The sequence below is a fragment of the Arabidopsis thaliana genome, assembly GCF_000001735.4.
Source record: "Arabidopsis thaliana chromosome 1 sequence".
NCBI classification, from domain to species: Eukaryota; Viridiplantae; Streptophyta; class Magnoliopsida; order Brassicales; family Brassicaceae; genus Arabidopsis; species Arabidopsis thaliana.
In genome coordinates, this window is record NC_003070.9 from 8,886,879 (window position 1) to 8,914,004 (window position 27,126).

Sequence of the window (27,126 nt, forward strand, 5' to 3'; positions counted from 1 at the left end):
AAGCAAGATACTGACCTTCATTAATTCCATGAAGTTGGTTAGTTTGAAAGTAAACATTAAAAGAATAAAAGTAAAAAGTTAGTATACAGAAAACATTCGATTTACTAATTGGGAATATAAAATTAGATAAAATCTAATTAAACTTTATATGATACATGTAAATCCACTGCATTTTGCCATTTACATATAAGAGTTTTTTCACCACCGATCGATTATCCTATATGTGGCTTCAAAAATGATAACAAAATTAGTTGAACTCTATATACAAGAACGTTAACTTCATTGAGAGGGATAGTGTAATTTCGTATTCTTTGAAGGTCAGTTCATGGAAGCTTTAGAATGATTTGGACCCAACGGGCGGCATTATAAAGGTCAAGAAGACAAGAGTAGTACAGACATTTATTAAAATACTTTTTTTGGAGATGAAAGTCTTTGCATGCTTTGTCTCCTTCTCATCTCCAATAATTCAAGTTATCAATGGATCACATTTGGGTATCAGGATTCAGATTAAATAGAAGATAAAGCTACATATATAAAAAGATTATATTATAGGTCAAATCTTCACTGATCAAATTTTGATTTAGGAAATATTTAGGGATCCGGACCATGTTTGTACATGGAGCAGTGGGGCCATTTTCCTATAAATCTTAATAAATTTTTCTTTTTAACAGTAGCCTTGTGAACCGGAGGATCTTAGTATGAAAAAACTACAAAATGGCATTGGCAGCAACGAACCCAAAGCTACCAACACTTGGTCTTTTTCTATAACTTATCTGTTACACATGTGTCTCACACTAAAAAAGAGAGAAAATCGGTTTAATTTGTCCAAATAGTCTACAACAAAATCACGACCGGTTATTCCGGGGAATCCAACAAAGATGGAGATAGGAAAGATTAACTGGCCATGAACTGTTAGATGGTCAAAATTAGAATTTGTTCAATATATAATGTCCTTGAAAGTCGTATGTTTTTCTTGGTAGGTATTATTGGAATAGTAATCAGTCAAATTTATTGACCAACGAACGACGTTGTAATTGTCAACATGCTAATCACCAAACTCAAAAGTGGTTCCAGAAACAGTAATTGTCTTGGCAACAAATCACTCAAAATGGGACGTGCATGCACATGATTTCTTTGTTTTTTTTTTTTAAGAACACATGATTATTCAGAGAAAAATAAAGAAAGCAAATAAACATGCCCTGTTCATTTGAATCCTTGCAGGTAATGAGTAAAAACGTTTTACATATGCCTTTTTATAACGTAACTTTTCTATATAAGAAGATTTTGGTCTGGTAATGGTTTGTACATTCCATGACTGTATCCATTATCCAATATTGTAGGTCCGGTAGTTAATTTGTACATTCCATTACAGTAAACTTAAATCTAACTGAAGAGGGAAAAGAATTCACTCATATTTTAGTTATCAGACGAGAATCTTGAAATGTTTAGTGATGTAATGTGATTTTTATGGCAGGAACAAGACGTATGACCTAAACATATATTATAATCAAATGACTATGTCTTAATCATTTTGACGTCACTTTTTGTTTTTTATTTAGTTGGCGTCACTTTATTTATTGTTTTGTGCATAAATCTGCACAGCCATAAAATGACGTCATTTTTTGTTTTGTTTTATTGAGTAGCCATCCGATTCAACGGATTCACTAATGTGTTCTACCGTTTTTAGATTTTTGAAATTAAGTTATGTAAATGTTTACTCGATTAAATTTTATCTTGTGAAAGAATTTGCAGAGCATATATGTACGTGTGCGTATGTATGATGTATCTTCACATGCAGACATAGTCATGCCGGAATTGGCTGTTTCCAACTCATTCGTCAGCTTCTCTCCGAAACATATTTGATAATATCAAAAAATAAAACATTATGAACAACTTTTATCACATACTTCCCAAAGTTTTATCACTATTGTCCGTATCGCAAAAGCACCTTGTTCCTTAATCCCTAAAGTTCCATCTTTTTCCTTTACAACTTTTTTATTCTCTGTAATATTCAAATTGCAGTTGAAAATGTGCTTCCATAGGAATTCAGAACCAAATACTTAAGCTTTTATTGAGGTGACAGAGGATAATGAATTGAATGATGAGCAGGAGAATATGAAGCAGAGCACGTTGGAACCTATCACAATCCCATCAAACCACTACTTTTTTTTTTTCGATTTTCAGTAAATCAAATTCACATGTCGTAAAGAGCTTTTCAGCATCTGTTTTCTGTAGATAAAGAACTTTTCAAAAGATAAAACATGACATTGTTTTGATTCAAGAAATAAAAAACCAACTGTTGTACAATGTGCGTATCAAACCAAACGATTTCATTTACTGTTGTTATAAAACCCTTTCGGGGGAATTTTGACCAACAAAATGTTAATATGGGTGGAGTGTTTTACTTTCCACCTTTCCCGTAGCTGTCTCTGAGTGTGACCGTCCGGTTGAACACAAGCTTTCCTGGCTCAGAGTCCTTGTCCACCGCGTAATAACCTAATGCATCACAAGTTGTGATTTAAACTTTGTATCAGTCTTGCTCATCTAGAAAATTGCACACTTTTTATGATCATGAAACAGAACATACCTAGCCTCTCGAATTGGAATCTGTCCCCAACTGCAGCATCTTTAAGGGTTGATACAGCATAGGCACCAGAAATTACCATTTTAGAGTTTGGGTTAATGTCAGTGAGCCAAGCATCATTGAGTTCAGCCGGGTTCTGTAATGATTATATACAATTTAGCCTTTATGGGCACTTTTCTTGGTAACAACAACAAAAGCAAAACCTAGAGAATGATAAATACCTCGGAGTTAAAGAGTTTCTCAAATAATCGGACTTCCACCTTTATGGGCTCTTCTCCTGGGGAAGATTCAGCGACCCAGTGTAGAACCCCCTGCGCAGAAAAGCAAAGTAAAGGTTAGGAAGAGCCACAAATTTGCAGAAATTACAGAGATGGCTAAAGAAAAGACCTTTGGCTTTGACTTTTTCTCGGGGTCATATTCCGCATGAATCTCACGAACGGTTTCATTGTCATCAGCAAAGACAACATTGGTGCACTTGATTGGGAAAGCATATCTGCAAAGAGCAGCAGGAAGCACGTTTAGTCACAACTGAATCATATTCAAAGCAAAAGTAGTAATGATGAAAACTGTCCCTTTCTATATACCTTAGCAAAACAGATTTACCAGGGGCGAGCCCATAATAATCTTTTGAATCCTTCATTCGGAAGTCAGATTGGTCAATGTATACAACTCTAGAGAACGGTACCTAGACCAGGAAAAAATATCAAGAAACAGTAATATGTTGTTAGTAGAAAACAAGTATTTGCGAAATACAGCTTACCTTGTAGAATGCTGAGGGATCATCGTTCTGAGCATCAGGCCACCTTTTGGCATCAAGCTCTATAAGCTTGTCTGATTCCAAATTGGTGATGACCACTTTAAGAGGATTAAGCACCACCATGGTGCGAGGGGCTGTTTTATTCAATTCCTCTCTAATATGATGCTCAAGACGACTTACGTGTATCATGCTACCATCACTTTAACACAGAACAATAGAGAGCAGAGTTAACAAAGATAATTGACATATGCCAAATAGTATGATGTATTCAGATATATATATGTAGCAACCTTCTAGTAATCCCAATGCCTCGTACAAATGCATTAATCGCAGTTGAAGTCACACCCCTCCGTCTCAAACCAGAAAGTGTCAAAAGACGTGGATCATCCCAACCATCAACATACTTGTTTGTCACTATGTAATTCAACTGTAGCAAAAGAAAAGAAACATGTTACAACCAGCATGATTCTCTGCATAAAATACAACACATTGTTCACAGGCAAGTTGAGTATTTAACCCACCTTACGCTTGGACATTACAGTGTTTGTCACATTCAACCGTGAATATTCCCACACATATGGCATGTAGAGACTCAGGGAATGTAACAGCCAATAGTATGAAGCACGCCGGGTTTCAAATTCAAGAGTACAGAGCTACAATTATGCACATAAAAGAAATGGTCAGAATCACAGAGATAGTTTTTAAAACAGCAGATGCTTTCGATACAGAAAAGGGAATTTTTATTACTGAAAGTAAATAGTGGCAAAATGCAGCAGCTAAAGTTATATTAAGTAATGCTGCAAATAGGCAAAAGATCTCGAAAGAGACTAACCGAATGCGTTATATTCTCAAGAGAATCAACAGTGCAGTGGGCATAATCATAACTCGGATAGATACACCACTTGTCACCAGCCTTAGGATGAGGTGCGAACTGCAAAGCATATTAACAAGTCAGACAGGAAAAGAAGAGAGAGAGCCTACTTTTTATATGTAACTAGAGAGGATTTTAGTTTCACTTGCCTTTATTCGATAGGCAATAAGATCATACATATTAAAATTGTCACTCTGCATATCTTGCTTCATTCTTAGGGTTGCCTTCCCTTCCTCAATGATGCCTCGTCTCATTTCATCAAAAAGTTTTAGAGATTCTTCAATAGGTCTGTCCCTCCAGGGGCTGTTCATTTTCTTCTCTCTGTACTCTTTTATCTCATCAGCAGTCTAAAAGTGTAAAAACAATTACTCGATAGGATAAGTTTTAGTGTGGATAAAGTTCCAGACTGACTTGCAGTACAGCTTAGAACTAAAGAATGACATATAATTGGTAAAAGTAACAGGAATCCATATGTCAGAAATTTTAAATTGATTCAACCTGATGATCAACATAAGCATGACCTCTCCGAATCAACTCCACTGCCAAATCATACAGTTCCTGGAAATAATCACTGGTGTATGTAATCTAAAAAAAAAGATTGATAAACGTCAGATGAATTCAAACACAATAATAATAACAATGAGCTATTCGTGCAAAACATTGAAAATACCTTGAAGGGTTCCCAACCCATCCACTTAACAATTTCTTCAATATGATTAATATACTCTTCCTTTTCTGCCTCTGGATTTGTATCATCATACCTGAAAACCAGATTTTCAAGGAATATTGAACATTGTGCTTACAGAAGAAACAAGGATTGTTATAGAAAGGTAAAGATGTATGAAACTCAAGTAAAAGCAACCAAACTTTTTTTACCTTAGATAACAGCAACCCCCTCGCTCCTTTGCAAGACCAAAATCAACAAACATAGCCTGGAAGTACAAGCATTGGAAACGAACATAAAACCATAGCCCTAACGAACCATACACCATCAAGCAAAACATCCCAAAACCTCATATCATGTATTTCTTACCTTGGCATGTCCAATATGAAGATAACCATTTGGTTCAGGGGGGAACCGAGTATAAACTTTCCCTCCAGTCACCTTGAGATGTTTGTCAAGTACTTCCTTTGTATTGCTACATCTGAGAATAGAGCCATCACTGAAAAACACTTCTGTGTGAACCTGAGAATATAAAATAACAAAAAATCTTACGGACGCCTATGAATTCACCCATGAAAAAATGAGAATGTAACAACAAACATATTATAAAAAGTTTGTTCCAGATCGCCACAATAAAAAGTGAAGCAATACAGATCATACTTAGTCTACTATTATTACCACTGAATCAACACCTAGATGAATGATTATCGATGGACGAGGAATCAGATGTGAAGAACGTGAACTTTAAAATCTCAGGAAAATAAATCAGTAGATGTTACCATAAAATTTTGTTCTGGCTGAGGGAATATAGTATATGGATTAAGCTCCTCTTCAGATGGCTCTGCGGTAGTTTCCACCACAGCTTTCTTTTCCTAAAGATAAGCCACAGAAATGAAGAATTAAAATCACAATATACACAACAGAGAAAAAAAAATCAATGAAACCTCCAATCACCTCGACTTTGGCAGGCTTCTCCTTCTTCTCCTTCTTTTTTGTAGGTTTTTCATTATCAGCAGCGGTTTTCTCACCAAGCAGCTCATACATTTTCTCATCTATGAGTTTCTATTGCAGACATAAGACTGGATAAGAAAACTACGATATCGTTTGTGACAAGCTAAGAAGACAGGCTGCTAAAAAAAATGTTAACGCACCTTTACAATCTTAGGATCGGCCCATGGCAAACTTTTCCGGACATGTCCAAATAATTCACCCACTACACAAACATAAATACATTATTCAACCAAGAAACAGAATAAGCCGGTTATGTGACAAATTATAGAGAATCAGAGCAATGGTAGATATGCCTCAAATAAACCGAATGCCTTAGACAGGAGGTATAGAGCAAACACTAACCATTAGTTCGATAGCGCTGCTCCAATATTGTTTTCTTATTCTCTTCAAAGATTCCTTTAACTGCTTTCTCAATATCTTCTGGGGAAACTTCAATCCCTGTTCCAAAACAATGATGAAGATCTCATCTCCAAATCCATGGAAAACACACAGCAAATTGTAACCTCAAAGCATTGTGTTAATAAAGAAAAACAGAAACCCTACAAACATTGGCACTTAAAAGTAAGAAATATAATACATGCTCATAATCGCATAAACAAAAGTGCTTACCAACACCACATGCCTCTTCAAACTCATTCAGCTTAAAGTCCTCAGGACCGGTACTGGCAAAAAAGGCAAATGCAGCTTCCAATTGGGCTGGAGTTTTAATCTGCAGATTCATTAACAGAGAGAATCATAAAAACTTTAGCCCGTTTCCCATTGACAAAACAGAAAATAACCCAATTTCTGACAAAATCAAGGAGCCATATACCAACCTTAGAGTTAACAATGTACTTGAGCAATGTAGGGCGATGCACAAGAGCATTTGTAGGGAACTTAGTAGCGACCTGTTAAGTAAAACATAGCCTCAATAACTTTCTTATAAGCATTGAAACAAAAATCTGTGGAATTTTGGCTTAATTAGAAATATATCTCACCGAGTATAACAGATTGCCAGTATTTCGATCGCACCCATCAGTAACAGCAGCCTATACACAAGACAAAACATCATGAAAAGAAAGTTTTAATAATCCAATTGATCAAATCATGAACAGAATCATACATGCAACGGATTCAAAATCATCAAACTAAACATTTCGAATTGAGATTACATAAAAATTGGATTTAAGTCAACAGATTGATAGAAAGCAAAACTTTTTCAAAGGAAAATGAAAAACTTAGTCCTCTTGTATCCAATTTCATCAGATACAATAAGAATCGATAGCCAACACACAGGAAGAAGGAGGAGGAAGAAGAGAGAGAGGAGACCTCGTGGATAACGGCGGTGAGATTGGCGGTGACCTTGTTATTATTGATGGTATTACGAGCTGTTTTCTCGTCCAAACCAATACTAATGAAGAGCTCAATAGATTTCTCGGAGTTATCGTCTTTGAGAACCATGGCGACGAAACTGACAAAGTAACAGAAACGAAAGTGAGACCACCTTAGGGTTTAATGGTGTGGAGGAGACACGGTTTTACTTTAACCAGATGTAACCCAAGTATTGGGGGAAATATTTAAACCGGAGTTTATTGATTGGTTAATTTAAACCGAAGATGGCTAATATAGAAAAGAGATATATTGGTGCAGTTTGAAAATTTCGAACCGAACCATAAACATGAAATGCAACCGAATCCAGACCTTGTCCGAGCCATCGCCAACCGCTACGCCGCGAATCTCCGCCTCTGTTTGCCGCTCCGACGAACATCTCTGCAGCTCGCGCGAGCCGTCCATGGAAATATCATTACTTTCGGGTTTCAGCCACGTGCCCATATCCTGAACCGTTTGATTGATGTTTATTGTAAATCGTCAGAGCTAAATTATGCACGCCAACTGTTCGATGAAATCTCTGAACCAGATAAAATTGCTAGAACCACCATGGTCTCTGGCTATTGTGCTTCCGGTGATATCACCCTCGCTCGAGGGGTTTTTGAGAAAGCTCCTGTGTGTATGCGTGATACTGTAATGTACAATGCGATGATCACTGGCTTTTCACATAACAATGATGGTTACTCTGCTATTAACCTCTTTTGTAAGATGAAGCATGAAGGATTCAAACCTGACAACTTCACTTTCGCAAGTGTTCTCGCGGGTTTAGCGTTAGTTGCCGATGACGAGAAGCAATGTGTGCAATTTCATGCCGCAGCTCTGAAATCTGGTGCTGGTTATATTACTTCGGTTTCTAACGCTCTGGTGTCTGTGTATTCGAAATGTGCGTCTTCTCCGTCTCTGCTACATTCAGCTAGAAAAGTGTTTGATGAGATTCTTGAGAAAGATGAGAGGTCGTGGACGACTATGATGACGGGTTATGTAAAGAATGGTTATTTTGATTTAGGGGAAGAGTTGCTTGAGGGGATGGACGACAATATGAAGCTGGTTGCTTATAATGCTATGATTTCTGGTTATGTTAATCGTGGTTTTTATCAGGAGGCATTGGAGATGGTAAGAAGGATGGTTTCATCTGGAATTGAGCTCGATGAGTTTACATATCCTAGCGTTATTAGGGCGTGTGCCACAGCTGGATTGCTTCAGTTGGGAAAGCAAGTTCATGCTTATGTATTAAGAAGGGAGGATTTCTCGTTTCATTTTGACAATTCGTTAGTTTCGTTATACTACAAATGCGGTAAGTTTGATGAGGCGAGAGCCATTTTTGAGAAAATGCCGGCAAAAGACTTGGTTTCCTGGAATGCGTTGTTGTCAGGGTATGTTAGTTCTGGGCACATAGGTGAGGCGAAGTTGATTTTCAAAGAGATGAAAGAGAAGAATATTCTATCATGGATGATAATGATATCCGGGTTAGCTGAAAATGGGTTTGGAGAAGAAGGTTTGAAGCTGTTTTCTTGTATGAAGAGAGAAGGTTTCGAGCCTTGTGATTACGCTTTTTCCGGGGCAATCAAATCATGTGCCGTGCTGGGAGCATATTGCAATGGGCAACAGTACCATGCACAGTTGCTTAAAATAGGGTTTGACTCTAGCCTCTCTGCTGGAAACGCTCTGATTACAATGTATGCGAAATGCGGGGTTGTGGAGGAAGCTCGACAGGTGTTTCGAACTATGCCTTGTCTGGATTCGGTTTCCTGGAATGCGTTGATTGCTGCATTGGGACAGCATGGCCATGGTGCTGAAGCAGTAGATGTGTATGAGGAGATGCTAAAGAAAGGGATAAGACCGGATCGGATTACGTTGCTTACAGTTTTGACAGCATGTAGCCACGCGGGTTTAGTGGACCAGGGACGGAAATATTTTGATTCTATGGAGACTGTTTACCGTATACCTCCAGGTGCAGATCATTACGCAAGGCTGATCGATTTGCTTTGTCGTTCTGGGAAATTCTCTGATGCGGAAAGTGTAATCGAATCATTACCTTTCAAACCTACTGCAGAAATCTGGGAAGCTCTTCTTTCTGGTTGCAGAGTGCATGGAAACATGGAACTAGGGATCATCGCTGCAGACAAACTCTTCGGTCTCATACCAGAACATGATGGGACATACATGCTCTTATCAAACATGCACGCAGCTACTGGCCAGTGGGAGGAAGTGGCAAGGGTACGTAAACTAATGCGGGATCGAGGTGTAAAAAAAGAAGTAGCTTGTAGTTGGATTGAAATGGAGACACAAGTGCATACATTTCTAGTTGATGATACATCACATCCAGAAGCAGAAGCTGTTTACATCTATCTTCAAGACCTGGGTAAAGAGATGAGGAGACTCGGGTATGTACCAGACACGAGCTTCGTGTTGCACGACGTAGAGTCTGATGGTCACAAGGAAGATATGTTGACAACTCATAGTGAGAAGATTGCGGTTGCTTTTGGGCTAATGAAACTTCCTCCGGGAACAACTATTAGGATTTTCAAGAACTTGAGGACTTGTGGAGATTGCCATAACTTCTTCAGGTTCTTGTCGTGGGTGGTGCAGCGAGACATTATCTTGAGAGACAGGAAGAGGTTTCATCATTTCCGGAATGGCGAGTGTTCTTGTGGTAACTTCTGGTAGCCGAGGTATTCATATTTGGCAATTCATTTAGACTTCATACATAGATTTTTTTGCAAGGAGAAAGCAATAGTGAATAAAAGAGACTCAAGGAGCAGCTTTTGAATCCTGAGTGTTATGTTGAAGACATGCCATGCCATATTCACTGTTCTTGCAGATTGCTATATCTCCTCTAGGCTCTAGCAAAATCCCTTACTCTAATAATACTTGCTTCCCAAGGAAACTAAAAGAAGCAACAATTGTAAGGCTTTTTTTTGTCCAAAGGCCCACAATTCTTAACAGATCTGACTTTCAGGTTATATATTTCTTCATTCTTACAAAGTCGAACGTCTTCTTTCTTTATTTCTTGACATAAGACAAAGTTGAACTATATATGTTAACATACTTAGTCAACTTGAACCCACTATTACAGAAGAGTCAAGTTAAGCACGGCAATTATTAATTAACCACATAAAAATCTTTGTTAAAACCAAACCGGAAGATGTTAACCAGCAAAGAACGAGTCAAAAGACACAACTCACGAAAGCGGAAACAAGCCAACGCGGGAAAACAAAACACACCCCACAAAACCAAATTGGTCTCAGCTTTTCATAGGAATCATTGTCCTTGCACTGACTTGAATCTCAAAGGTTCCTTATTTTGACTCAATCTCAAACGCATTGTACCATTAAAACTCTCTTCTTCACACATTTAAGATGTTCTTCATTGTCAGTTTAATGCATTAAGTAGATGAAAAGAGAAACAACAAAAGACAAGCCCCTTTGTTGTCTAATCTAATCCCACACAAGAATTTTGGAATATCCTCTGTCGGTGCATAAATTTCACTCAAAACAAATCTTGGTTTGCTTTCACTAGTTAATCATATCACACTAATTAAGCACACATGTGAGATTTAGATTGAGATTGAGTTCGACAGAGAAAACACTTTCCTCACAACACAGTCAAGATTTACCGAGAAAGAAGAAAACTTTAATTTGTATTAATCAACTGGAGACCTAAACGTTTTTGTATAGTTTTATTCAGAACAATTTAGAAGAAAGAATTAATCAAGAAAAATATTAGCAGAGGAAGAAGGAGCTTCTCAAGAACTTGACCCTCAATTCCAGAATTACACAAATTCATCATCATCATCATCATCATCTCTGCAGATTCTGTAAAAGCAACAATGAATCAGAATCTCTCAAACTAAAAAAGTCTCAAGCTTTTCAAATCCGTGATGATGATGATGATTGATGATTATACCTTGGTTTATTCTGGAACCTTATATGCATCATGTGTCACTTCAGTCAAATACAACCCTGGAAACAAACTCTGCAAAGAACAAAAAGAATCCAAATTTCAGTTTCAACAAAAATCTAACAAAAAAATTTCAAATCGTTCACCAAATTGCAAAATCTAAAAGACTTACATCGAGTTTTTTCTGAACAGTTTTGGACCGTTTCTTGGGCCGACGCGGTGCTCGGTGACCTACCATCCCAATGAAATCTTCTTCCATCTCCTTCTTCGATAGCTTCATAGAGAACATAGGACGCTTCTTCTCCGCTTCGACCACTCCGCCGCCGCCTCTCACCGGAGATGGATTCTTCACTACCTTCTCCTCAATCACAATTCCTTTATTGATCAAACTGTTGGATTCCGGTTCTTTACACGCTGCTGCTCTTCTTTTCCTTAGATTCCACGGCTTCACCGGAGGAATCATCTCCTTCTCTTGACCGGAACCAGAACCAGAACCAGAACCGTCGATTTGTTCCTCTTCCTCTTCGGTTACGCCTTTGTTAAACATCGATTGTGTGATCTTATCTGTCTCCGTCTTCAGATCCGACATAAGCTTCACCCTGAACTCTTCGATCCCTTCTTCGCTTCCCGATTTAAACGGTCGGCGATGATCGGAGTTACCGAATCGAAACGGCATCGAAACGGGAGAATCAGCGAATTCCAGAGGCGGAGATCGGCGTCGTAGTCGGTGATCGCCGCCGGGACCTCCTCCGTTGTTGTTGTTGTTGCTGATAGAGTCGATCTTCGTGCACTTGAGTTGTCTCTGATTCCCCCATAAGTTCGGGAGAGGGAAATTGTGAAGAGTCTTCGATCGTTGCTCAGGTCTCGTTGTCGTCGTCGTCATCTCACCGGGAAATACCATTGATTCTGTTGCACTTACTCTTTCTTCTTCTCTATTCGATCCACGAACCAGGAACGAATCAATCTCTTTCTCTTTCTCTACCAAACTCGAGAAAAATCGTTAGTTTTCAGATTCGCCGGAAAATTGTTACCGGCGGTGCGTTTTTTATTTTCTCGTTGTGCGTTTTTTGCTGTGATATACAAAGCTTCGTGTATATATACCAGAAATTTTTTAGGAAATTAATGTTGCATCGGAGGGTAAGTTCGGTAATTTCATTAGATGGTAGCTAAAATGCGCATGTGTTTGGGGTTTACATTTTCCCGGGTTCATTAACATTTTCCATTTTCAAGTAAGTCGGTGAATCAATAGCCGTTGGATTGCTTTAGTCTTTCATCTTAACCGTTTATTTTAACCCATCGCACAATCTCACTCGAAGCCTTTTTGTTTCCTTTTTTTTGTGTGAGTTTCTTCTCCGTTTCTAATAACACTTTTACTAGGTCAATTTGAAAAATTAAGATACCAATTTCCTTTTTTCGAAAATTTAATGGCTTCTAGTAATCTATAATTCGGTTACCTCAATATCTTAGGTCCTTTTTTTTTTTTTGATCAAAATATCTTAGGTCTAATCTATATGCATTAGAGAAAAAGTTTGTTACACAAAATAAAAATAACCGTTGGATTGCTTTAGTCTTTCATCTTAACCGTTTATTTTAACCCATCGCACAATCTCACTCGAAGCCTTTTTGTTTCCTTTTTTTTGTGTGAGTTTCTTCTCCGTTTCTAATAACACTTTTACTAGGTCAATTTGAAAAATTAAGATACCAATTTCCTTTTTTCGAAAATTTAATGGCTTCTAGTAATCTATAATTCGGTTACCTCAATATCTTAGGTCCTTTTTTTTTTTTTGATCAAAATATCTTAGGTCTAATCTATATGCATTAGAGAAAAAGTTTGTTACACAAAATAAAAATAAACTCCAAAGTCCAAAGTCTACTCGCTTTTCTCAAAGGATCAATTTAAAGTATGATCCAGGTATAATAAGCTGTGACATATCTTGCTCGAGAAACAAATCTCAAATCATTTGAATCTATATACAATTATCTGATAAATGTCAACTAAAAATATATTTATTAATGAATTTGAGAAGTTTCCATATTTATCTGACGACAAAAAAAAAAAAAAAAAAATCCAAACGACACTTTATAATTTCTAGTAGATATTTGAGAAGTAGTCAACTTTCCATTTTTGAAGTGTTTTTATTACCTATAATAATAATGAAGTTGAAGTTCTTAAAAAGGGTATATTACGAAATTTAACTTTTTACATGATTTATAGATCCCACAATCTTTTACTATGACTTACTCATCAAGATTCAATCTGGTTCTTCTTTTTGGATGTGTACAGAAGAAAATATCCAGCTCCTGCAGCCATCACTGACATAATGAAACCTGGCTTATTGATCTTGAACGGAATCTTGCTAATGATATAACCCACTGTACACCGTATCGCAAAACGTAATCCGCAACTTGCTTTGAACTTTTGGATTGAGAATCCCTGGATCAAATCAATACAATAAGAATGAGTAGTGAAGCAGTGCTAGTAACATTTGCTAAGAACTTTCTAAGCTTGTCTTTTTGTGATATGTTTCCTAAGAATGTAAGTTTTTGTGTGCATTTGGAATTAAAGAAGAGTTTTACCTCTGGTAATTTGTTTTCTACTGCCAGCTTCTCGATATGCAGCCTTACGTTTGATGATGCAGCCCACCAGAATTTGCGATCCACACTTGAGTACACCTTAGCAACAATGTCATATAACGTCTGAGCTCCATCCACAGTGGCCTTTAGGATTGATTTTTCTCTGCTTCTGCGGTTTCTGGAAAACAAGATCACCCCTCCCATCAAAATTCCTTTATATATTAATGTATCAAATATCTTAATAAGTTCACTCTACTTTTATCTGATCAAACTGATAGACAAAACAGTAACAGGGTTTTAAACATCAGATTATCCACTACAGCATATTCTTATTCATACTTGAGATATCCACAAAGCATGTGTTTCGGCCACAAATTGACCCTTCCATGCATGGGAATCACCACATTTGGAGAAAGCTCCAGGAATTTATATGTCGACTGAAAGTAATCCTGCAACGGAAAATTGGAAATTAAGGAAGTGCATTTACTATCTTACCCAACACCTAACATTGAAACAACAAATTTGGAAACAAAACGCTACTAGAAAACATCGCAATCTACCACAGGTAAACCCTCACACTACGTTTGCATTGAAGTATTCAAAACAGAAAACAGACTGAGCATGCTTATACTTACTGTCATGTTACCACCTGCCCTGATGTCCAAGAAAGCACTTCCTTGACTGAAACAACCCAAAATGGTGAGTTAACATTTCTTGAGTTAATCAAATTTGACTGATTTGAATTAGCCTATAGCAACATAAATTTTAGTTGCTTGTCTTACCCAACACAATGATCACCAACAATCAGAGATTGAGTGGAGGTATGAAGTAGTGACATATGACCATCTGTGTGTCCCTGGAGTATTTTACTTAGTTAAGAGTTTATCAAAATGTATACTTTCAGCAGTGCAGCCAATCTGAGAGCTATCAAGGATTTAAAGAGCTGGATGGTACCGGAGCAAAAATGACGGTCAGTTTTTGACCGTTGACATAGATGTTTTCTCCTCCAGAAACTGGGGTATAGTTACCAGACCAACCACCTGGACTCAGAGAGTATCCGAACATTAGAAGGTGGATTTTATGAATGGAAAACAATATAGAAGAATGATACCAATGCGATGCCTAGTTTTAGCATGTGCCACTAGAATAGCATCAGGATTGCTCTCTTGTATAGCAGAAAGACCTGAAGCAGAGATGAAGATGAATAACATTGGCAATGGCATAAAAATGTTTTAGAATTTCAAGAGAGTAAAAATAAAAACAAAAGAAGCCACACCAAAGCAGAACGAGAAAAAAAAAACAAATCTTTACCATCAATGTGATCACGATGGTGATGTGTAACAAAGACAATTAGCTTTCTAGGTAAAGCATCAACGATTTTCTTGAGCTGGTTAAGACAAAAAAAAATGCAGTTGTGAATAATTTAAAATGCAAAATGTAAAGACCAGATCTTCTGTACCATTCGAAAAAGAAGTAAAGAATATAGTATGAAGAGCGAAAACAACACGTAGCTACTAGCTAGGGACAAACCTCAACGTGGAGTTTAGAGAGACATCCAGGATCCACTATCAACGCATCCCCATGAGCTACAAAATCAGCCCCTTGATGGTCCCCCAAACCATTTTCTGGAGCAAACACAACCAAATTTGTTGTCCTGAAAGGTTTCAATGTTTTGCTATGCATCGGCACAATCATAACACCAGGTGGATATTCCTGAGATAATAAAGACATTAAAAAGTAGGATTCTAGTAAAGAACAACATCATAAGATGGAACCGCTTTGATGAAGTAAGATGAAGAAGACAAGTATAGATACTTAGATAGTATGGCAACAAGAGACCTGGATAGCCAGAGAAGATGACAACTTATGCTTCATAGACTGACGGGAACCATCCCCAAGTCCAAGTAGTACTAATGGTCCAACGCGATCACTGCCCAATTTTACATCTATAAGAGAGTCGAAGCATGATTCCATTGACATCCACTTACAGTTGTCTGCACAAAAACAAAACTTTTTGTTTCAGTTTCCAATTCTCAACGTTTCTTTCGAATCGAGTGAAGCTATTTCCATAAGCTCTGAAAATGTGGAAATCAAGAGAGATTAATACTGTATACTATCGAATTAAGGACGACCTTGTAAACTTTGATCTGTATTTAAGAGCTTCCCGGAGATAAAACAAGTACGGACACAAGAGTCAGGTCCAAACTCAGGCTCTTCTACAGACCTGACGAATCTCCACTCTCCTACATCGCTAATATCAATCCCTAAATTCTCCAGCAGCTGCATTTACTCGGAAACATTAATTCGCGGAAACAATGAGAAAAAGAGGACAGTGCTAAACTCATAAATTACCAGAATCAGTGTGGATTCGAAGTCGAAATTCATCAAATCAACCTCCTCCGAGCATGAGTCAAGTATAGAAATACTAAATCCGGACCTCACTCCGTCTTCCAGAGCCTGTAAATCTGTTGACGGTAAGTCCCAGAGATCGGAATCGACAAAGGAATCGTAAGCTTCATCTCCAAATTTCGCCGGCTGTTTTTGCTTCTCGAGTAGGAACTCAACGTCGTCTCTAGGGCTCTTGATGATCAAAGCAAGTTTCAGATTTCCCATTTCTGCAGAATCGGAATTCACAAGTGTGAAGAAGCTCGCCGATGAAAGTTTTCCTTGTTTTTCAAAGTTTAAGCGGACCCAAACCAAATCGGTTAAACCGTTGGGTTACGGTTTAGCTTGGTTTGATCGAATTATACCGGATTCAGTCAGATTATAATTTGATAATCAGATAGAGGCAAAAAGTGTTCAACTTTCTTTCTTCTTGGGTTGTGTGTTGTTGTTGTTAAATGTGTGACGTCATCTCAAACCAACTGTGCTTCTTCGGAATCTGTAAGAAAAAAAATCGATCCTTTCGACTAGGGACCGCCTAAATCATACGCAAACAAAGTCTCTTCCTTTACCCGTCTACACGTTCGAATTTTTTCTCCGGGTCGGGTCAATGTCAAGAACGACGAGAATTGTATATAATCGTCGATTCACGTGGCCGGGTTTATCATTTACTGCTGGATCTCGTTTTCAATTTTGAGTCAGATTCCCCCCAATTGAGAGATTCTAGGGTTTTAAGATGATTGAACATGGGAACTCTACCTTTGATTACCGGAGTATTAGAGAAGTCGCTGCAAACGCCGGCGCCGGAGCCACCGCAGGTTAGTTTCAATTATCTGTTTTCAAGTTCGTCTTTTGATTCGGGTAGCTGAATTTTTGTTTTGTTTGGTTGATTTGGGGATTTTTTTTCAGGGGCTATCGCGGCGACTTTTGTTTGTCCATTAGATGTGATCAAAACAAGGTTACAGGTTCTTGGTCTCCCTGAAGCTCCAGCCTCTGGTCAAAGAGGTACTACTTGCTTCAAACTGAGCTTAATTTTCTTAAGAGTATGACTAGTGTATGTAGTTGTAGATCTAATGTGATGGGTATGAGAGATTGTGTGAATGCAAGTAGTTTGTTTCTGTTTAAGTTGTTGCATGTTTGATCAAGACTCTCTCTTGTTTGAGTTATTGGATATAGGTGTTAACTAGCTACATCTGTTTGTGATATCAGGTGGTGTAATCATTACAAGTCTGAAGAATATAATTAAGGAAGAAGGTTATAGGGGAATGTATCGAGGGCTTTCACCAACCATCATAGCTCTCCTTCCAAATTGGGCTGTAAGCACCACTGTTCTCTACAGAGCTTTGTTTCTTCAAGTGAATTTGTCTTGTCATAAAAGATATTACTTGCCCAACATTCTCCTATGGATCTTCTATAGGAGATATTTTATGTCTTCTAATCGATTTTAATCTGTTTTTGAATAACTTTAGTTCCTTCCTTAATCGTTATTCTGGTATCACGCTCAGGTCTACTTCTCAGTTTATGGGAAGCTAAAGGATGTGCTGCAGTCAAGTGGTTGGTTTTCCTTTGTTACAAATCTTTTGTGCGTTGTAGCTTATGCTTAACCGGAAGAGTATCATATATATATGCTCAAATAACGTATACCAAGTCTTTTTTATCAACTGTTCATGTTTGACTGATAGATGGCAAGCTTAGTATTGGGTCAAACATGATAGCTGCAGCTGGTGCTGGAGCTGCCACATCTATTGCAACTAATCCGCTTTGGGTTGTCAAGACAAGATTAATGGTAACTTTTGTCTTCTTTCTTTGGTTTCAGCTTTACTAGACATGTTGAATTTGTTTTATCATAAGATACTTGACCTAACCTCTTACCGTTTTTTCAGACGCAAGGAATTAGGCCTGGTGTGGTACCTTACAAAAGTGTAATGTCTGCATTTAGTAGGATTTGTCATGAAGAAGGAGTGCGAGGGTTGTACAGGTTAGTGTCTCATATGAAACTGAAAGTTCCGTAAATTTGAACACCTTTTTCTTGTGATATTTCGTGCTTATGTTAAACGTTTTAGTTATATTGCTTATATTTCCTGTATTGGAACAGTGGCATATTGCCTTCTTTGGCGGGAGTAAGCCATGTCGCGATCCAGTTTCCAGCTTATGAAAAAATTAAGCAATACATGGCAAAGATGGGTAAAACATGATTCCTCCAGTAAAATATTGTTACATAATCATGTGCTGTTCCCAACTAGTTTCTGATCAGAGCTATAAAAGTTCTCAGATAATACATCCGTGGAGAATCTGAGTCCTGGGAATGTTGCTATTGCCTCCTCCATCGCGAAAGTGATCGCCTCTATTTTGACTTACCCACACGAGGTCTCTCTTCTTCTTCTCTTTTGTGCTCTCTTTACCTCACTCTTAAGCTCATAACTAACTATAAACTGTTTTATGTTACATCCACAGGTAATTAGGGCGAAGCTTCAAGAACAAGGGCAGATTAGAAATGCTGAGACTAAGTATTCAGGAGTCATTGATTGCATCACAAAGGTGTTCAGAAGCGAAGGGATTCCTGGGTTGTACCGTGGATGTGCCACTAATCTACTGAGGACAACTCCATCAGCAGTTATTACATTTACAACCTATGAGATGATGCTTAGGTTTTTCCGACAAGTTGTGCCACCAGAGACTAATAGGTCGGATGATCGCAGAAGAGAAGAAGAAAGAAAGAATTTAGTTAGCCGACGAGGAGAAGAAGAAGATAAAGATTTGGGTTTGAGAGAATCACAAACTCAATCTAATAAGATCAGCACTCCCCATATCCCTCTTGGAAGCAAATAAAACTTTTTCAGACTCAAGCCATGCTTCATAGGTTTTCTTTTTTTCGATGCCATGTTCCAACTACGTAATTTTTCCCCATGCGGTGATTGAGTTGTAACCTTTTCTCGTGGTTCTAACAAATGTGTAAACTATCAATAAACTACTTTTTGGCCCTTTTGATGATCAGTGAGTATTTGAAGATCGTATTCGTTGTGGTATTCTAAGAGTTATAGTTGAGATCCCTCTCTGTTTCACACTCTATGTGCAAATTTGCAGGTTGTGGGGTTTATAGAAAAGTAGATGCTTTGGATGGAATTTTGTGGGCACTACAGATTTCTTTCCTTCTTCTTTCTTGAAACTGCCGCTTCAATTACCACCAGGTAATGGGATCTTCTTCCTCGGGTTATATAAGCTTTTAGCACTTTGAAGGAACAACTATCACCGAGGAAAGACGTGTTTCTGGTTTGAGAGATTTTTCTTGGATGCCTTGGGAATCTTGCCTTTTATACCGATAATGTATCCAAATTAGTTTCTGGTATCAGATCTGGTGATTAACAAGATAGATAGGCCTGGAATCAGTAGATAGATACCACTGAGATTATAACGGAGCTGTGAATGTGAGTCAAGTTACCTCTTACTGTCAATTTTTTTTTTCTTTTTATAAATACCTTTTGATTCAATCTTACATACAGTAGACAAAATTAGACATAGAAAATTGGTGATTGGTAGTTCAAGTTATGTCACTATGTACATTCTCTCGGTACCTACTGCTTCACAACCCTGTGCCTCATCTTATATCGTTCCATTGAAACAAATGAGAAGAAACCAATACCTGGTGGATCCTAGAATTCGTAGGCGCTGGTATTCGGTGTGGTTGATTTACTTGTCCATTGGTCAGTCACAGAGACTGGTGAACGTGGGAATTTCATATTTTTTAATAGTGCAGCCTCACCCCAATCTGGTGGCGAAGGGTGTGGAATTATTGTCTCCTCTCTGTAGTCGTAGGTTGGACATTTTTGCTCCTCATTCTGGATTCCTTTTAGCTCGTGCACAACTTGTTCCATTGTGGGTCTCATTGTATTGTCTTGCTGCAAGCACTGAAAAGCCAACTCTGCCACCATTGTAGTCATTTTTCTAACTCCTTCATTCGTTGCATATCCAAGATTCTGATCAATCAGCTCGTGGGTCGCATGGTTTTGTATCTTGTTTATTGCTAAGCTTGATAGATTGATCTCACTCTTGCATCTACTTATATCAACAGCAGGCTTCGATGATATCAGCTCGACAAGCACCACCCCAAAGCTATACACGTCACTCTTATCTGTTAGATGATAGCAGCGATGATATTCTGGATCCACGTATCCCGGAGTACCCTGAGGAGCAGTTGAAACATGAGTTACATCACTCGGGAGCAACCTGGATAGCCCAAAATCCGCGACTTTTACTCCGAAATTCCTGTCGAGGAGAATGTTTGTAGTCTTGACATCCCGGTGTATGATATCCGAAGCATGAAGGTAAGCCAATGCACTCGCTGTTTCTATGGCGATGCTCAGGCGCATTGACCATGTTAAAAAGCCTTGGTGTGGCGTGTTTTCGCCATAGAGATGATCTGCAACTGTGCCATTTGGAATAAACTCATAGACAAGGAGAAGCTCTCGGCTGCGGCGTGAAGTGCATCCATAGAGGGAGACTAGATTCTTGTGATGGAGACGTGTGAGGATTTCTATCTCGTTCATGAATTGCTCAAGTCTTCTGTAATTGTGCTCATAGAGACGCTTCACTGCAACTTCTCGCCCATCACGCACTTTTCCTGAGATCAAAAAGGAAGAAAAGATTAGCTTAACAGAGATTTCACACTTTTCTAAAAGTGTTCGTGCTCTGATCAATCTTACCATAGTACACAGTGCCAAAGCCTCCATCTCCTAGTAATCTGTCTTTACTAAAGTTGTCTGTTGCTGCTTGAAGTTCCTTATAGGAGAAGATTGGTATCTTAAAGAAGACTTGACTAAACTCAACGTCAGATTTTGAGTTGTCTCTGGAGAGCTCTGAACCATCTTTCCTTCTGTAATTCCTATGGATGACAGCAAAGAGTGCCACCAAGATGATTATCAAGATGACAGATCCTCCTATTCCTATCGACAATTAGAGAGGTAACTGATTCAAATTGAGTATTTCATGGAAAAAGATGAAACTTAAGGAGGAAAACAGGACATCTGTTTCTTACCTAATCCTAGCCTCATCTCCGCATGGTAGTTATTTGGTTCTGCAACAAAGGGACAGAAGTCGAATTATAGTCATATAGCCAAATGTTTTGCAAGTAGAATTGCAGAAGTTATGATCATGTTTCATTGTGTTCATACCTGTGTTTGCGCCAACGCAACGGTAATTGTTTTTAACCTTTGTACATTCTCCACCGTTATTGTGGCAGCGAAAGCAGTTCCCAGGCAGTTCTATATGAAGAGAGAAGGTAGCATTTACATCAGACAGGTTCCCATTTTTTGGAGTCACCCAGCTCTCTGGAGTCTTAATAGGTGAACACCCTGAAACATCATGATCATCTCCCAAATTGTAGTACAAGCTGCTTCCTTCTCCTCTGCAATTCGCATAGCTGAAACCATTCTTCCTACTACTATTGTTGCATTTGTACAACGTGTTCAATTTGAGCCATGGAGAATCTGGAAGAGAGAAGCTTGACAAGTCACTGCAGCCTCCGGTTGTCAAGCTTTGGTTAAGCCTCGGGTCGATGATGGTTATCGTGTTGGCTTGAGAGACGCTCTTGACTGTATACCATTTCCCATCTTTTTCAAGCTGTATCTCTGGAATATTTGCACTGCAGTTCAGCTTGAAAAGACCGCATCGAGATGGCATGTCTGTCCTAAAGAAAGGGAACTTGAAGTCATGTTCTCCGCAGGTGAAATCCTTGCAACCTGTCCGCTTGGTGCTCCTTGCTTCTGCCGCTAGAAGGAAGAGGAAGAAGAAGAGCAAAACAGAGACAGTCTCCATAGGTATTCTGATTAGAAGAAGCTAGTGTGTTTTTCGATAGCCAGATCTAAAGATATCAAGACTTTGGTTTCATTTCTGAAGAGATTGATTAGAATTCTCCTACCCTTTTGTGGAAATTCGAGTATGGTCCTTCTCTTTGTGGTATTGCGACAGACAAGTTGACTTTTGGTGGGGATTCAGACAGAACTCTGCTCTAGAGGAAGAATAGTCTATGGAGGTTTTGTTTGTTTTAATACAAGAGAAGAGGATGAAGATTTGTACAATAGTCGTTGGTTCTTGCTGCTATATTGGAAAAACAAAACAGTTGAAGATTGGCTTTGACCGGAGACTCTGGTGTAATTAGAATCTTTCAAATGAATAGAGAGATCCGTTTACCTTTTGGTCGAAGTTGCATATATGTATGTTCAAGATTTGACCACACAAGGCTTATCTTTTTGTATGTGTATAATTGAGTCTCCCATTCCATTATTAATAGAACCACTGAGACAGACCTTTGATTTTGTTTCTTCATATTGAAAAGTCTTTTGATCCAACCTTTTTTATTTTTGTTTTGTAAAAGTAATATATATTTAAAATTTATTTGTATTTTACTGAATTTTTAAAGAATAGAATAGGCCATAGACAAGTCTTGTTTACTGATCGCGGCTAGTGGACAAGCTCTTTTGATCAAACTTTCCTCTAATATTTTTTTATATCCTATTTACACGAGATTTGTGATGCTCTTATTGTAAAAAACCTTACTTAATGTAAAGAAATCATAATAATTGATAAGAGGGATGATCATGGAATTATGTTATGATGACTAATGAGGATGCAAAAAAAGAGAATAAGATATGTCTTATATGATTCAAACTTCAAAGTCATAGACATAGGTAATGAGACACGTTCTGTGTAAAATAAGGAGGACACGAGGGCTATTGGCCTATATATTCCCAATTCTTGTTTGCACTAATCTAATTGGTTGTATTAAGTTAAATATATTACTTAAGAGTCGAGGAAATTGCATACATAACTGAGGTTTAAATTGAGAAGCAGTAGAAGAAAAATGGGTGTAGAATTTTCAAACTCGACGACAAATCATCGAATTAATTTCGATACACAAGTTGTGACAAAGAGAGAAGAGATACTCTTAGTCTTAATCCAACAGTAAATGTGATTATAACGCACCCCCACATGTCGGTTTCATAATTGGGTCACAAGTCAATTTCGGGATGTTGAATTTTGAGGCTCCTTTCAAAAACTCAAGCTGCATGCCCAACGCTCTTTTTCATTCTTTTGGGGAAAAATATTAATTTCCTAATTCAATAATTTCATTAAGATGGAAAAAAAATCATAAAATGAACTTTCGAATTTGAAGGAAGCGATTATCCGACATCCACATGGTTTGAGAGATGAGATGATACGGATGGTCTCGTATTGGACGTAATGTCAGAGCATCTCCATCCATTATAAAATTTACATTGAGTTTCTTAACAATAGCTAGTTACATAATCAAATTTTAATGTTAACACTACGTCATTTTTTACCAAAAAACAAAAAAAATAAACAAAAATGATCTCTACCTTCTCAGTCCTCGAAGAAGACTAAAGATTCGCTCACCACAAAACAGGACAATTTATATAGCCGAGATCATCTCCCATCAAGCATCACTACTAGAGTTATTTAATTTACATACTCGAGATCAAGGAGATTTCCGGTTAGTTGCAAACGCCATCAAAACCTATGATCATAAACTAGATGAACGATAAGCTTGTTACCACCCCGAGCAAGGAGGAAGACTAGCTAGTCCACTTTCTCCGACTTCTTCCAATTAGTATTATGTAAGGAATATGGAAACGTATTATGTGCATGCAGAAAGAAAAACAAATCCCGGGTCTATGGGTTTCCTAACCGACTTCTTCCAATCATATTTTGTTGAGACAGTCATTAAAGAGATGCAAGGCTTTTTTGGCATCCATAAACTCTACGAGAACAACAAGTGAAGCCGGTTTTGACTAAAAGTCCAGAGACAACAAAAGTGGTGAATTAATAGTCTATCGAACTTGCAAATACTACTATATATGATCATTAATACATAGATCCTTACTAACCTTGAATTTTGTAACGTGACTTCCAAATTCCAGTGACCAAAAGGTCCAACAAAAGGAATGCTACAATTCGCTTAATGATGTATCTCCAACCAAAATAACACGTTTTGTCCGTTGATTTGAAAGTCAAATCTCTTGCTTCCATAACTATCGCCATATTATCTCCAACCAAAAATAACACGTTTCCAGCTAATTGTCTTTTCCGTACATACTACGTTTCCATATTCTAAGTTTTTTTTTTTAATTTAAACATTATTATTAATGTAATAATTAACCAAAAAAAATAGAGTTACCTTACATTTCCAAGTCTACTTACAACATGAAATCCAAAATACACGACAACAGGAGGTTGAATTTCTTTATTTCGAAGAACAAAATAAGAGATTTCTTTCTTTCTTTTTTTGCCAAAAAATTGAAAACCTAAATTGAAAAAAATACAAGACAGACAAATTATTTACAAAAATAAAAAAATGTTCGTCACTTGCATTTGCGTTGAACTTTTCAGTCTTTATTAGACCCTACCATGCCAATCAATCATTTATCATCAATACATCTCCCCAACGGCACCGTCAGCCTCAATGACGGCGTCTGCGTCTTCTCACCATCCTCTCAACCTCTGATTCCGTCAGTTCCGTCAACGCACCGTTAACCATCCTCATGTCTCCCACAGTAATCTCTCCTTCGACGTCATCACCGACGTAGATCTTGTCCACGTCACCTACGTCAACCCTAATGATCTTCCCGAGTAACCTTCCCGGCTGCTTCCATTCCGCGAGCAACGCGGGCACCCCAAAACCAACGCGTGCATCCCACGCACTCACTTCCAAGCCGTCGGATCCTTTCTTCTCCGCCGCTAATAAAACCGCCGATGACAATAACGAGTATGAGCCGCATTTGCTGAAAAAAGAAGCCACCGGACTTCCTTCTCCGTTGAAATCAAGATTGTCCCAAAGCTTCACGACTCCGCTTGAGCCTAAATCTAACAAATCTCCGAAGCTACCACTGCACCGCCGCAACCAGGGGACACTTCCACTAATACCCTTATCATCATCATCATGGTAATAACCAAATCTTTGAACGCGTGAATCGCCATTGACCGAGTCATCTTCTTTGTTATCGTCCTCATCTTTCTCTTCGTCTGAAGAGTCTGACGAGAAAGACCAATCGGAGTCGCTGTCGTAATTACATAAAAGAGTTTGGGAAGGTAGAGACACGTTTACATTTCTTAATCTAAAGACTAAAGTCTTGATTCTTGTAGTTAACGATGTAAATGAAGCAAAAAATGCAAGTAGCAATAAGGCGCCCCATTTCCAAAAACTATAAGCTTGATGTAACTTTCCGACACCGGAGACTGCCAAAGCTCGAGATAAATACGACGGGTCGTTTATCGAGTTTATCCCCATGTCAAAATCGCCTATTCTGTTTATAATCGGGACCTCCATCACAGAAAACGTTTTTTTGTTGTTGCTATATTTGGTAAGGAAGAAAATAGTAAAGAGAGAAAAAGAGAGGAGATTTTGGTTTATGGTCGTTATGAGTATATAAAGAGAGAAAAAAAAAAGATACGAAAGAGAGATGACGTGGTAGATAATTAGAGGATATGTGAGAACAGATCTTTAAGACACGTTGGAGAAAGGCGGCAGTGGAGACTTCAACGAAACTGCAAGAGCCAGAAGGATAAGGCACAAAGGTGAATGAGTCAGCCTGCAACATGACCACAGTTACAAGTTACTTTTGTTTTTTGTTTTTTGTTTTGTATCCACTACTCTTGTTACTTTTAAGTTTTAACCAACCATTCCGTGACGGTTATGTGTTTTCATAACCGTAGTCTTTTAACTAGTAACGCTAAATACAGTTGTAATAAAAATAAACGATAAAAAAAAAGTGGAGTGTAATAAAAAAGAAAAAATTGTAAATTCATAATTTTTACCGAAACCATCATGCCAATCAATTTTTTGCAACCAATGCATTTTAAAAAAAAACAATTACCAAAACGTGTTGTGGCCTATGCTCAATCGTCGACGATCGTCACCTCCTCAGTGATTCCTCCGATCCGATTCAATGTCGGTGCTAAACCAACTCTTCAACCGTGGCATCTTTGGCGCCAAATGGTTTCTTCTTCTTTCTTTCTTACATCATTTGGCTTTTCTTTCTTACACATGCGTTTCTTTTTTCTTGTCTCTAGTATTTGAACCACATATAATATTATTATTTTTCCTTAAAGATGCTGAAAATGAGAAGATCATTTGGTTGAATGGTGACAAAATTATAAAACGCACAGCGTTTCTTTAGAAACGTGTTGCACATTCAAGGCCACATGTCTTTAATTAGTAACGCTAAATTCAGTTGCGATAAAATAAGTTATTACAGTATTATGGTTGTAGTTAGATAAAAGAGTGTATTACATGAAATATATTTATATACTTTAAAAAATGGAGAAGTAACAAAATAAAAATAGTTTATTATGATAGTTATTAAGTGATTACAAAAATTTATAAAACATAAAGAAAAAATATTCACTATATATTTTTTTAATTCATCATTGTCGATATCTTTTCTTAGCCAAAATCCATGTCGATCACAATCAGTAAATTCAAATGGTTACTAGACGAACATAGACATAGATTGTCATTTTTCTCGAGATGTTGTTATGGAGGTATATGTTTTGAAAACATACATTAATTCAACCAACCGATACATAAATAAAACTCTCGGTAAGATTCAACTTCAACATCTACTTCATAAGTTAGGGCATTTGTGGAATCCATATTATACTCAAATGTTTGGGAGAGTATTTTGGCTCACTGTGTGTATAAGCTATATAGATATCTATGTACAAGAATCCCTCTATCTAATATGCTAAAAGACACTTCTATTACTCTCTCTCTCTCTCACTCAATCTTTACTGACTCCTGTATTTTTATCCCTATCAGAATGTCGTATTAATATTATTTTGTATTTTACTGTTGACTTATCACTATGATAAAATCATAATATATATCTCATCATGTTGCAAGGGATTGTAGTACAAACTACCAGTATCATTAAACATCATCATATATCCCTTTTTTTAACTTCCCTTATTATTATGAATTTTTGCGATCTAGATACAATATG

At 37.7% G+C, this 27,126-nt stretch overlaps 7 protein-coding genes and 1 non-coding gene across 13 annotated transcripts; 2 read left to right on the top strand and 6 right to left on the bottom strand.

The window, feature by feature from the left end:
• Positions 1–2,139: 2,139 nt before the first annotated feature.
• On the bottom strand, positions 2,140–7,428 carry OVA9 (glutamine-tRNA ligase, putative / glutaminyl-tRNA synthetase, putative / GlnRS). Of its 2 annotated transcripts, none has more exons than NM_102345.4 (22): positions 7,196–7,428; positions 6,865–6,915; positions 6,703–6,774; positions 6,497–6,596; positions 6,230–6,325; positions 6,028–6,089; positions 5,831–5,938; positions 5,656–5,748; positions 5,246–5,398; positions 5,089–5,144; positions 4,883–4,973; positions 4,711–4,797; positions 4,362–4,559; positions 4,174–4,272; positions 3,863–3,994; positions 3,632–3,768; positions 3,345–3,540; positions 3,169–3,269; positions 2,972–3,077; positions 2,806–2,895; positions 2,588–2,720; positions 2,140–2,496 (listed from the first exon to the last, which is right to left on the bottom strand). In NM_102345.4, the coding sequence occupies exons 1-22, from the start codon at positions 7,325–7,327 to the stop codon at positions 2,402–2,404; spliced, it is 2,388 nt and encodes a 795-aa protein (NP_173906.2). In that variant the 5' UTR covers positions 7,328–7,428; the 3' UTR covers positions 2,140–2,401. The 2 variants fall into 2 exon arrangements, with proteins under 2 accessions (NP_173906.2, NP_001185094.1); NM_001198165.1 differs by having other exon boundaries at positions 2,259–2,496; positions 5,089–5,185; positions 5,272–5,398; positions 7,196–7,383.
• Positions 7,429–7,501: 73 nt separating this feature from the next.
• AT1G25360 (Pentatricopeptide repeat (PPR) superfamily protein) lies at positions 7,502–10,246 on the top strand. Its single transcript, NM_102346.2, has one exon. The coding sequence runs from the start codon at positions 7,550–7,552 to the stop codon at positions 9,920–9,922; it is 2,373 nt and encodes a 790-aa protein (NP_173907.1). The 5' UTR covers positions 7,502–7,549; the 3' UTR covers positions 9,923–10,246.
• Positions 10,247–10,685: 439 nt separating this feature from the next.
• On the bottom strand, positions 10,686–12,233 carry AT1G25370 (hypothetical protein (DUF1639)). 2 transcript variants are annotated; one of them, NM_102347.3, is made up of 3 exons: positions 11,328–12,233; positions 11,162–11,230; positions 10,686–11,070 (listed from the first exon to the last, which is right to left on the bottom strand). In NM_102347.3, the coding sequence occupies exons 1-2, from the start codon at positions 12,054–12,056 to the stop codon at positions 11,168–11,170; spliced, it is 792 nt and encodes a 263-aa protein (NP_564231.1). In that variant the 5' UTR covers positions 12,057–12,233; the 3' UTR covers positions 10,686–11,070; positions 11,162–11,167. The 2 variants fall into 2 exon arrangements, with proteins under 2 accessions (NP_564231.1, NP_001322174.1); NM_001332676.1 differs by having other exon boundaries at positions 10,710–11,230; positions 11,328–12,224.
• A 998-nt stretch (positions 12,234–13,231) lies between these two features.
• AT1G25375 (Metallo-hydrolase/oxidoreductase superfamily protein) lies at positions 13,232–16,550 on the bottom strand. Its single transcript, NM_102348.4, has 12 exons — positions 16,082–16,550; positions 15,862–16,009; positions 15,569–15,723; positions 15,260–15,442; positions 15,041–15,116; positions 14,841–14,912; positions 14,684–14,769; positions 14,512–14,585; positions 14,365–14,410; positions 14,069–14,178; positions 13,733–13,907; positions 13,232–13,589 (listed from the first exon to the last, which is right to left on the bottom strand). The coding sequence occupies exons 1-12, from the start codon at positions 16,340–16,342 to the stop codon at positions 13,401–13,403; spliced, it is 1,575 nt and encodes a 524-aa protein (NP_564232.1). The 5' UTR covers positions 16,343–16,550; the 3' UTR covers positions 13,232–13,400.
• NDT2 (NAD+ transporter 2) lies at positions 16,527–19,577 on the top strand. Of its 2 annotated transcripts, NM_001332677.1 has the most exons (10): positions 16,546–16,929; positions 17,021–17,116; positions 17,321–17,427; positions 17,617–17,665; positions 17,794–17,897; positions 17,995–18,089; positions 18,207–18,295; positions 18,384–18,478; positions 18,566–19,105; positions 19,196–19,516. In NM_001332677.1, exons 1-9 carry the CDS (start codon positions 16,848–16,850, stop codon positions 18,938–18,940), a joined length of 1,092 nt encoding a protein of 363 aa, NP_001321077.1. In that variant the 5' UTR covers positions 16,546–16,847; the 3' UTR covers positions 18,941–19,105; positions 19,196–19,516. The 2 variants fall into 2 exon arrangements, with proteins under 2 accessions (NP_564233.1, NP_001321077.1); NM_102349.4 differs by having other exon boundaries at positions 16,527–16,929; positions 18,566–19,577.
• Positions 19,151–22,456, bottom strand: AT1G25390 (Protein kinase superfamily protein). Of its 2 annotated transcripts, NM_001332678.1 has the most exons (5): positions 21,280–22,456; positions 21,144–21,182; positions 20,812–21,051; positions 19,752–20,729; positions 19,151–19,463 (listed from the first exon to the last, which is right to left on the bottom strand). In NM_001332678.1, the coding sequence occupies exons 1-4, from the start codon at positions 21,920–21,922 to the stop codon at positions 19,762–19,764; spliced, it is 1,890 nt and encodes a 629-aa protein (NP_001322718.1). In that variant the 5' UTR covers positions 21,923–22,456; the 3' UTR covers positions 19,151–19,463; positions 19,752–19,761. The 2 variants fall into 2 exon arrangements, with proteins under 2 accessions (NP_001322718.1, NP_173910.1); NM_102350.3 differs by having other exon boundaries at positions 19,236–20,729; positions 21,280–22,451.
• A 1,163-nt stretch (positions 22,457–23,619) lies between these two features.
• AT1G08975 lies at positions 23,620–24,064 on the bottom strand. Its single transcript, NR_143449.1, has one exon. It is a non-coding gene; the product is annotated as an uncharacterized misc_RNA (transcript).
• Positions 24,065–24,217: 153 nt separating this feature from the next.
• On the bottom strand, positions 24,218–25,944 carry AT1G25400 (uncharacterized protein). Of its 2 annotated transcripts, NM_001198166.1 has the most exons (2): positions 25,742–25,764; positions 24,252–25,476 (listed from the first exon to the last, which is right to left on the bottom strand). In NM_001198166.1, the coding sequence occupies exon 2, from the start codon at positions 25,449–25,451 to the stop codon at positions 24,585–24,587; it is 867 nt and encodes a 288-aa protein (NP_001185095.1). In that variant the 5' UTR covers positions 25,452–25,476; positions 25,742–25,764; the 3' UTR covers positions 24,252–24,584. The 2 variants fall into 2 exon arrangements, with proteins under 2 accessions (NP_564234.1, NP_001185095.1); NM_102351.3 differs by having other exon boundaries at positions 24,218–25,944.
• Between the last annotated feature and the right edge of the window lie 1,182 nt (positions 25,945–27,126).

Coding starts and splice junctions, on each gene's coding strand:
- AT1G25375 (NM_102348.4), bottom strand. CDS start 16,342: ATGGGAAATCTGAAACTTGCTTTGATCATCAAGAGCCCTAGAGACGAC. Junction 15,117..15,259: donor TCTCTAAACTCCACGTTGAG/GTTTGTCCCTAG, acceptor TGTCTTAACCAG/CTCAAGAAAATCGTTGATGC. Junction 14,179..14,364: donor GGGCAGGTGGTAACATGACA/GTAAGTATAAGC, acceptor TTTCCGTTGCAG/GATTACTTTCAGTCGACATA.
- AT1G25370 (NM_102347.3), bottom strand. CDS start 12,056: ATGGTATTTCCCGGTGAGATGACGACGACGACAACGAGACCTGAGCAA. Junction 11,231..11,327: donor CTGTTCAGAAAAAACTCGAT/GTAAGTCTTTTA, acceptor TGTTCTTTGCAG/AGTTTGTTTCCAGGGTTGTA.
- NDT2 (NM_102349.4), top strand. CDS start 16,848: ATGATTGAACATGGGAACTCTACCTTTGATTACCGGAGTATTAGAGAA. Junction 17,117..17,320: donor TCCAGCCTCTGGTCAAAGAG/GTACTACTTGCT, acceptor TTGTGATATCAG/GTGGTGTAATCATTACAAGT. Junction 18,479..18,565: donor TTTTGACTTACCCACACGAG/GTCTCTCTTCTT, acceptor TTACATCCACAG/GTAATTAGGGCGAAGCTTCA.
- AT1G25390 (NM_001332678.1), bottom strand. CDS start 21,922: ATGGAGACTGTCTCTGTTTTGCTCTTCTTCTTCCTCTTCCTTCTAGCG. Junction 21,183..21,279: donor TTGCGTTGGCGCAAACACAG/GTATGAACACAA, acceptor CCTTTGTTGCAG/AACCAAATAACTACCATGCG. Junction 20,730..20,811: donor CTTTGGCACTGTGTACTATG/GTAAGATTGATC, acceptor TTTTGATCTCAG/GAAAAGTGCGTGATGGGCGA.
- AT1G25360 (NM_102346.2), top strand. CDS start 7,550: ATGCAACCGAATCCAGACCTTGTCCGAGCCATCGCCAACCGCTACGCC.
- OVA9 (NM_001198165.1), bottom strand. CDS start 7,327: ATGGTTCTCAAAGACGATAACTCCGAGAAATCTATTGAGCTCTTCATT. Junction 5,749..5,830: donor AGAAGCCTGCCAAAGTCGAG/GTGATTGGAGGT, acceptor GCTTATCTTTAG/GAAAAGAAAGCTGTGGTGGA. Junction 2,721..2,805: donor AGAAACTCTTTAACTCCGAG/GTATTTATCATT, acceptor TAATCATTACAG/AACCCGGCTGAACTCAATGA.
- AT1G25400 (NM_102351.3), bottom strand. CDS start 25,451: ATGGAGGTCCCGATTATAAACAGAATAGGCGATTTTGACATGGGGATA.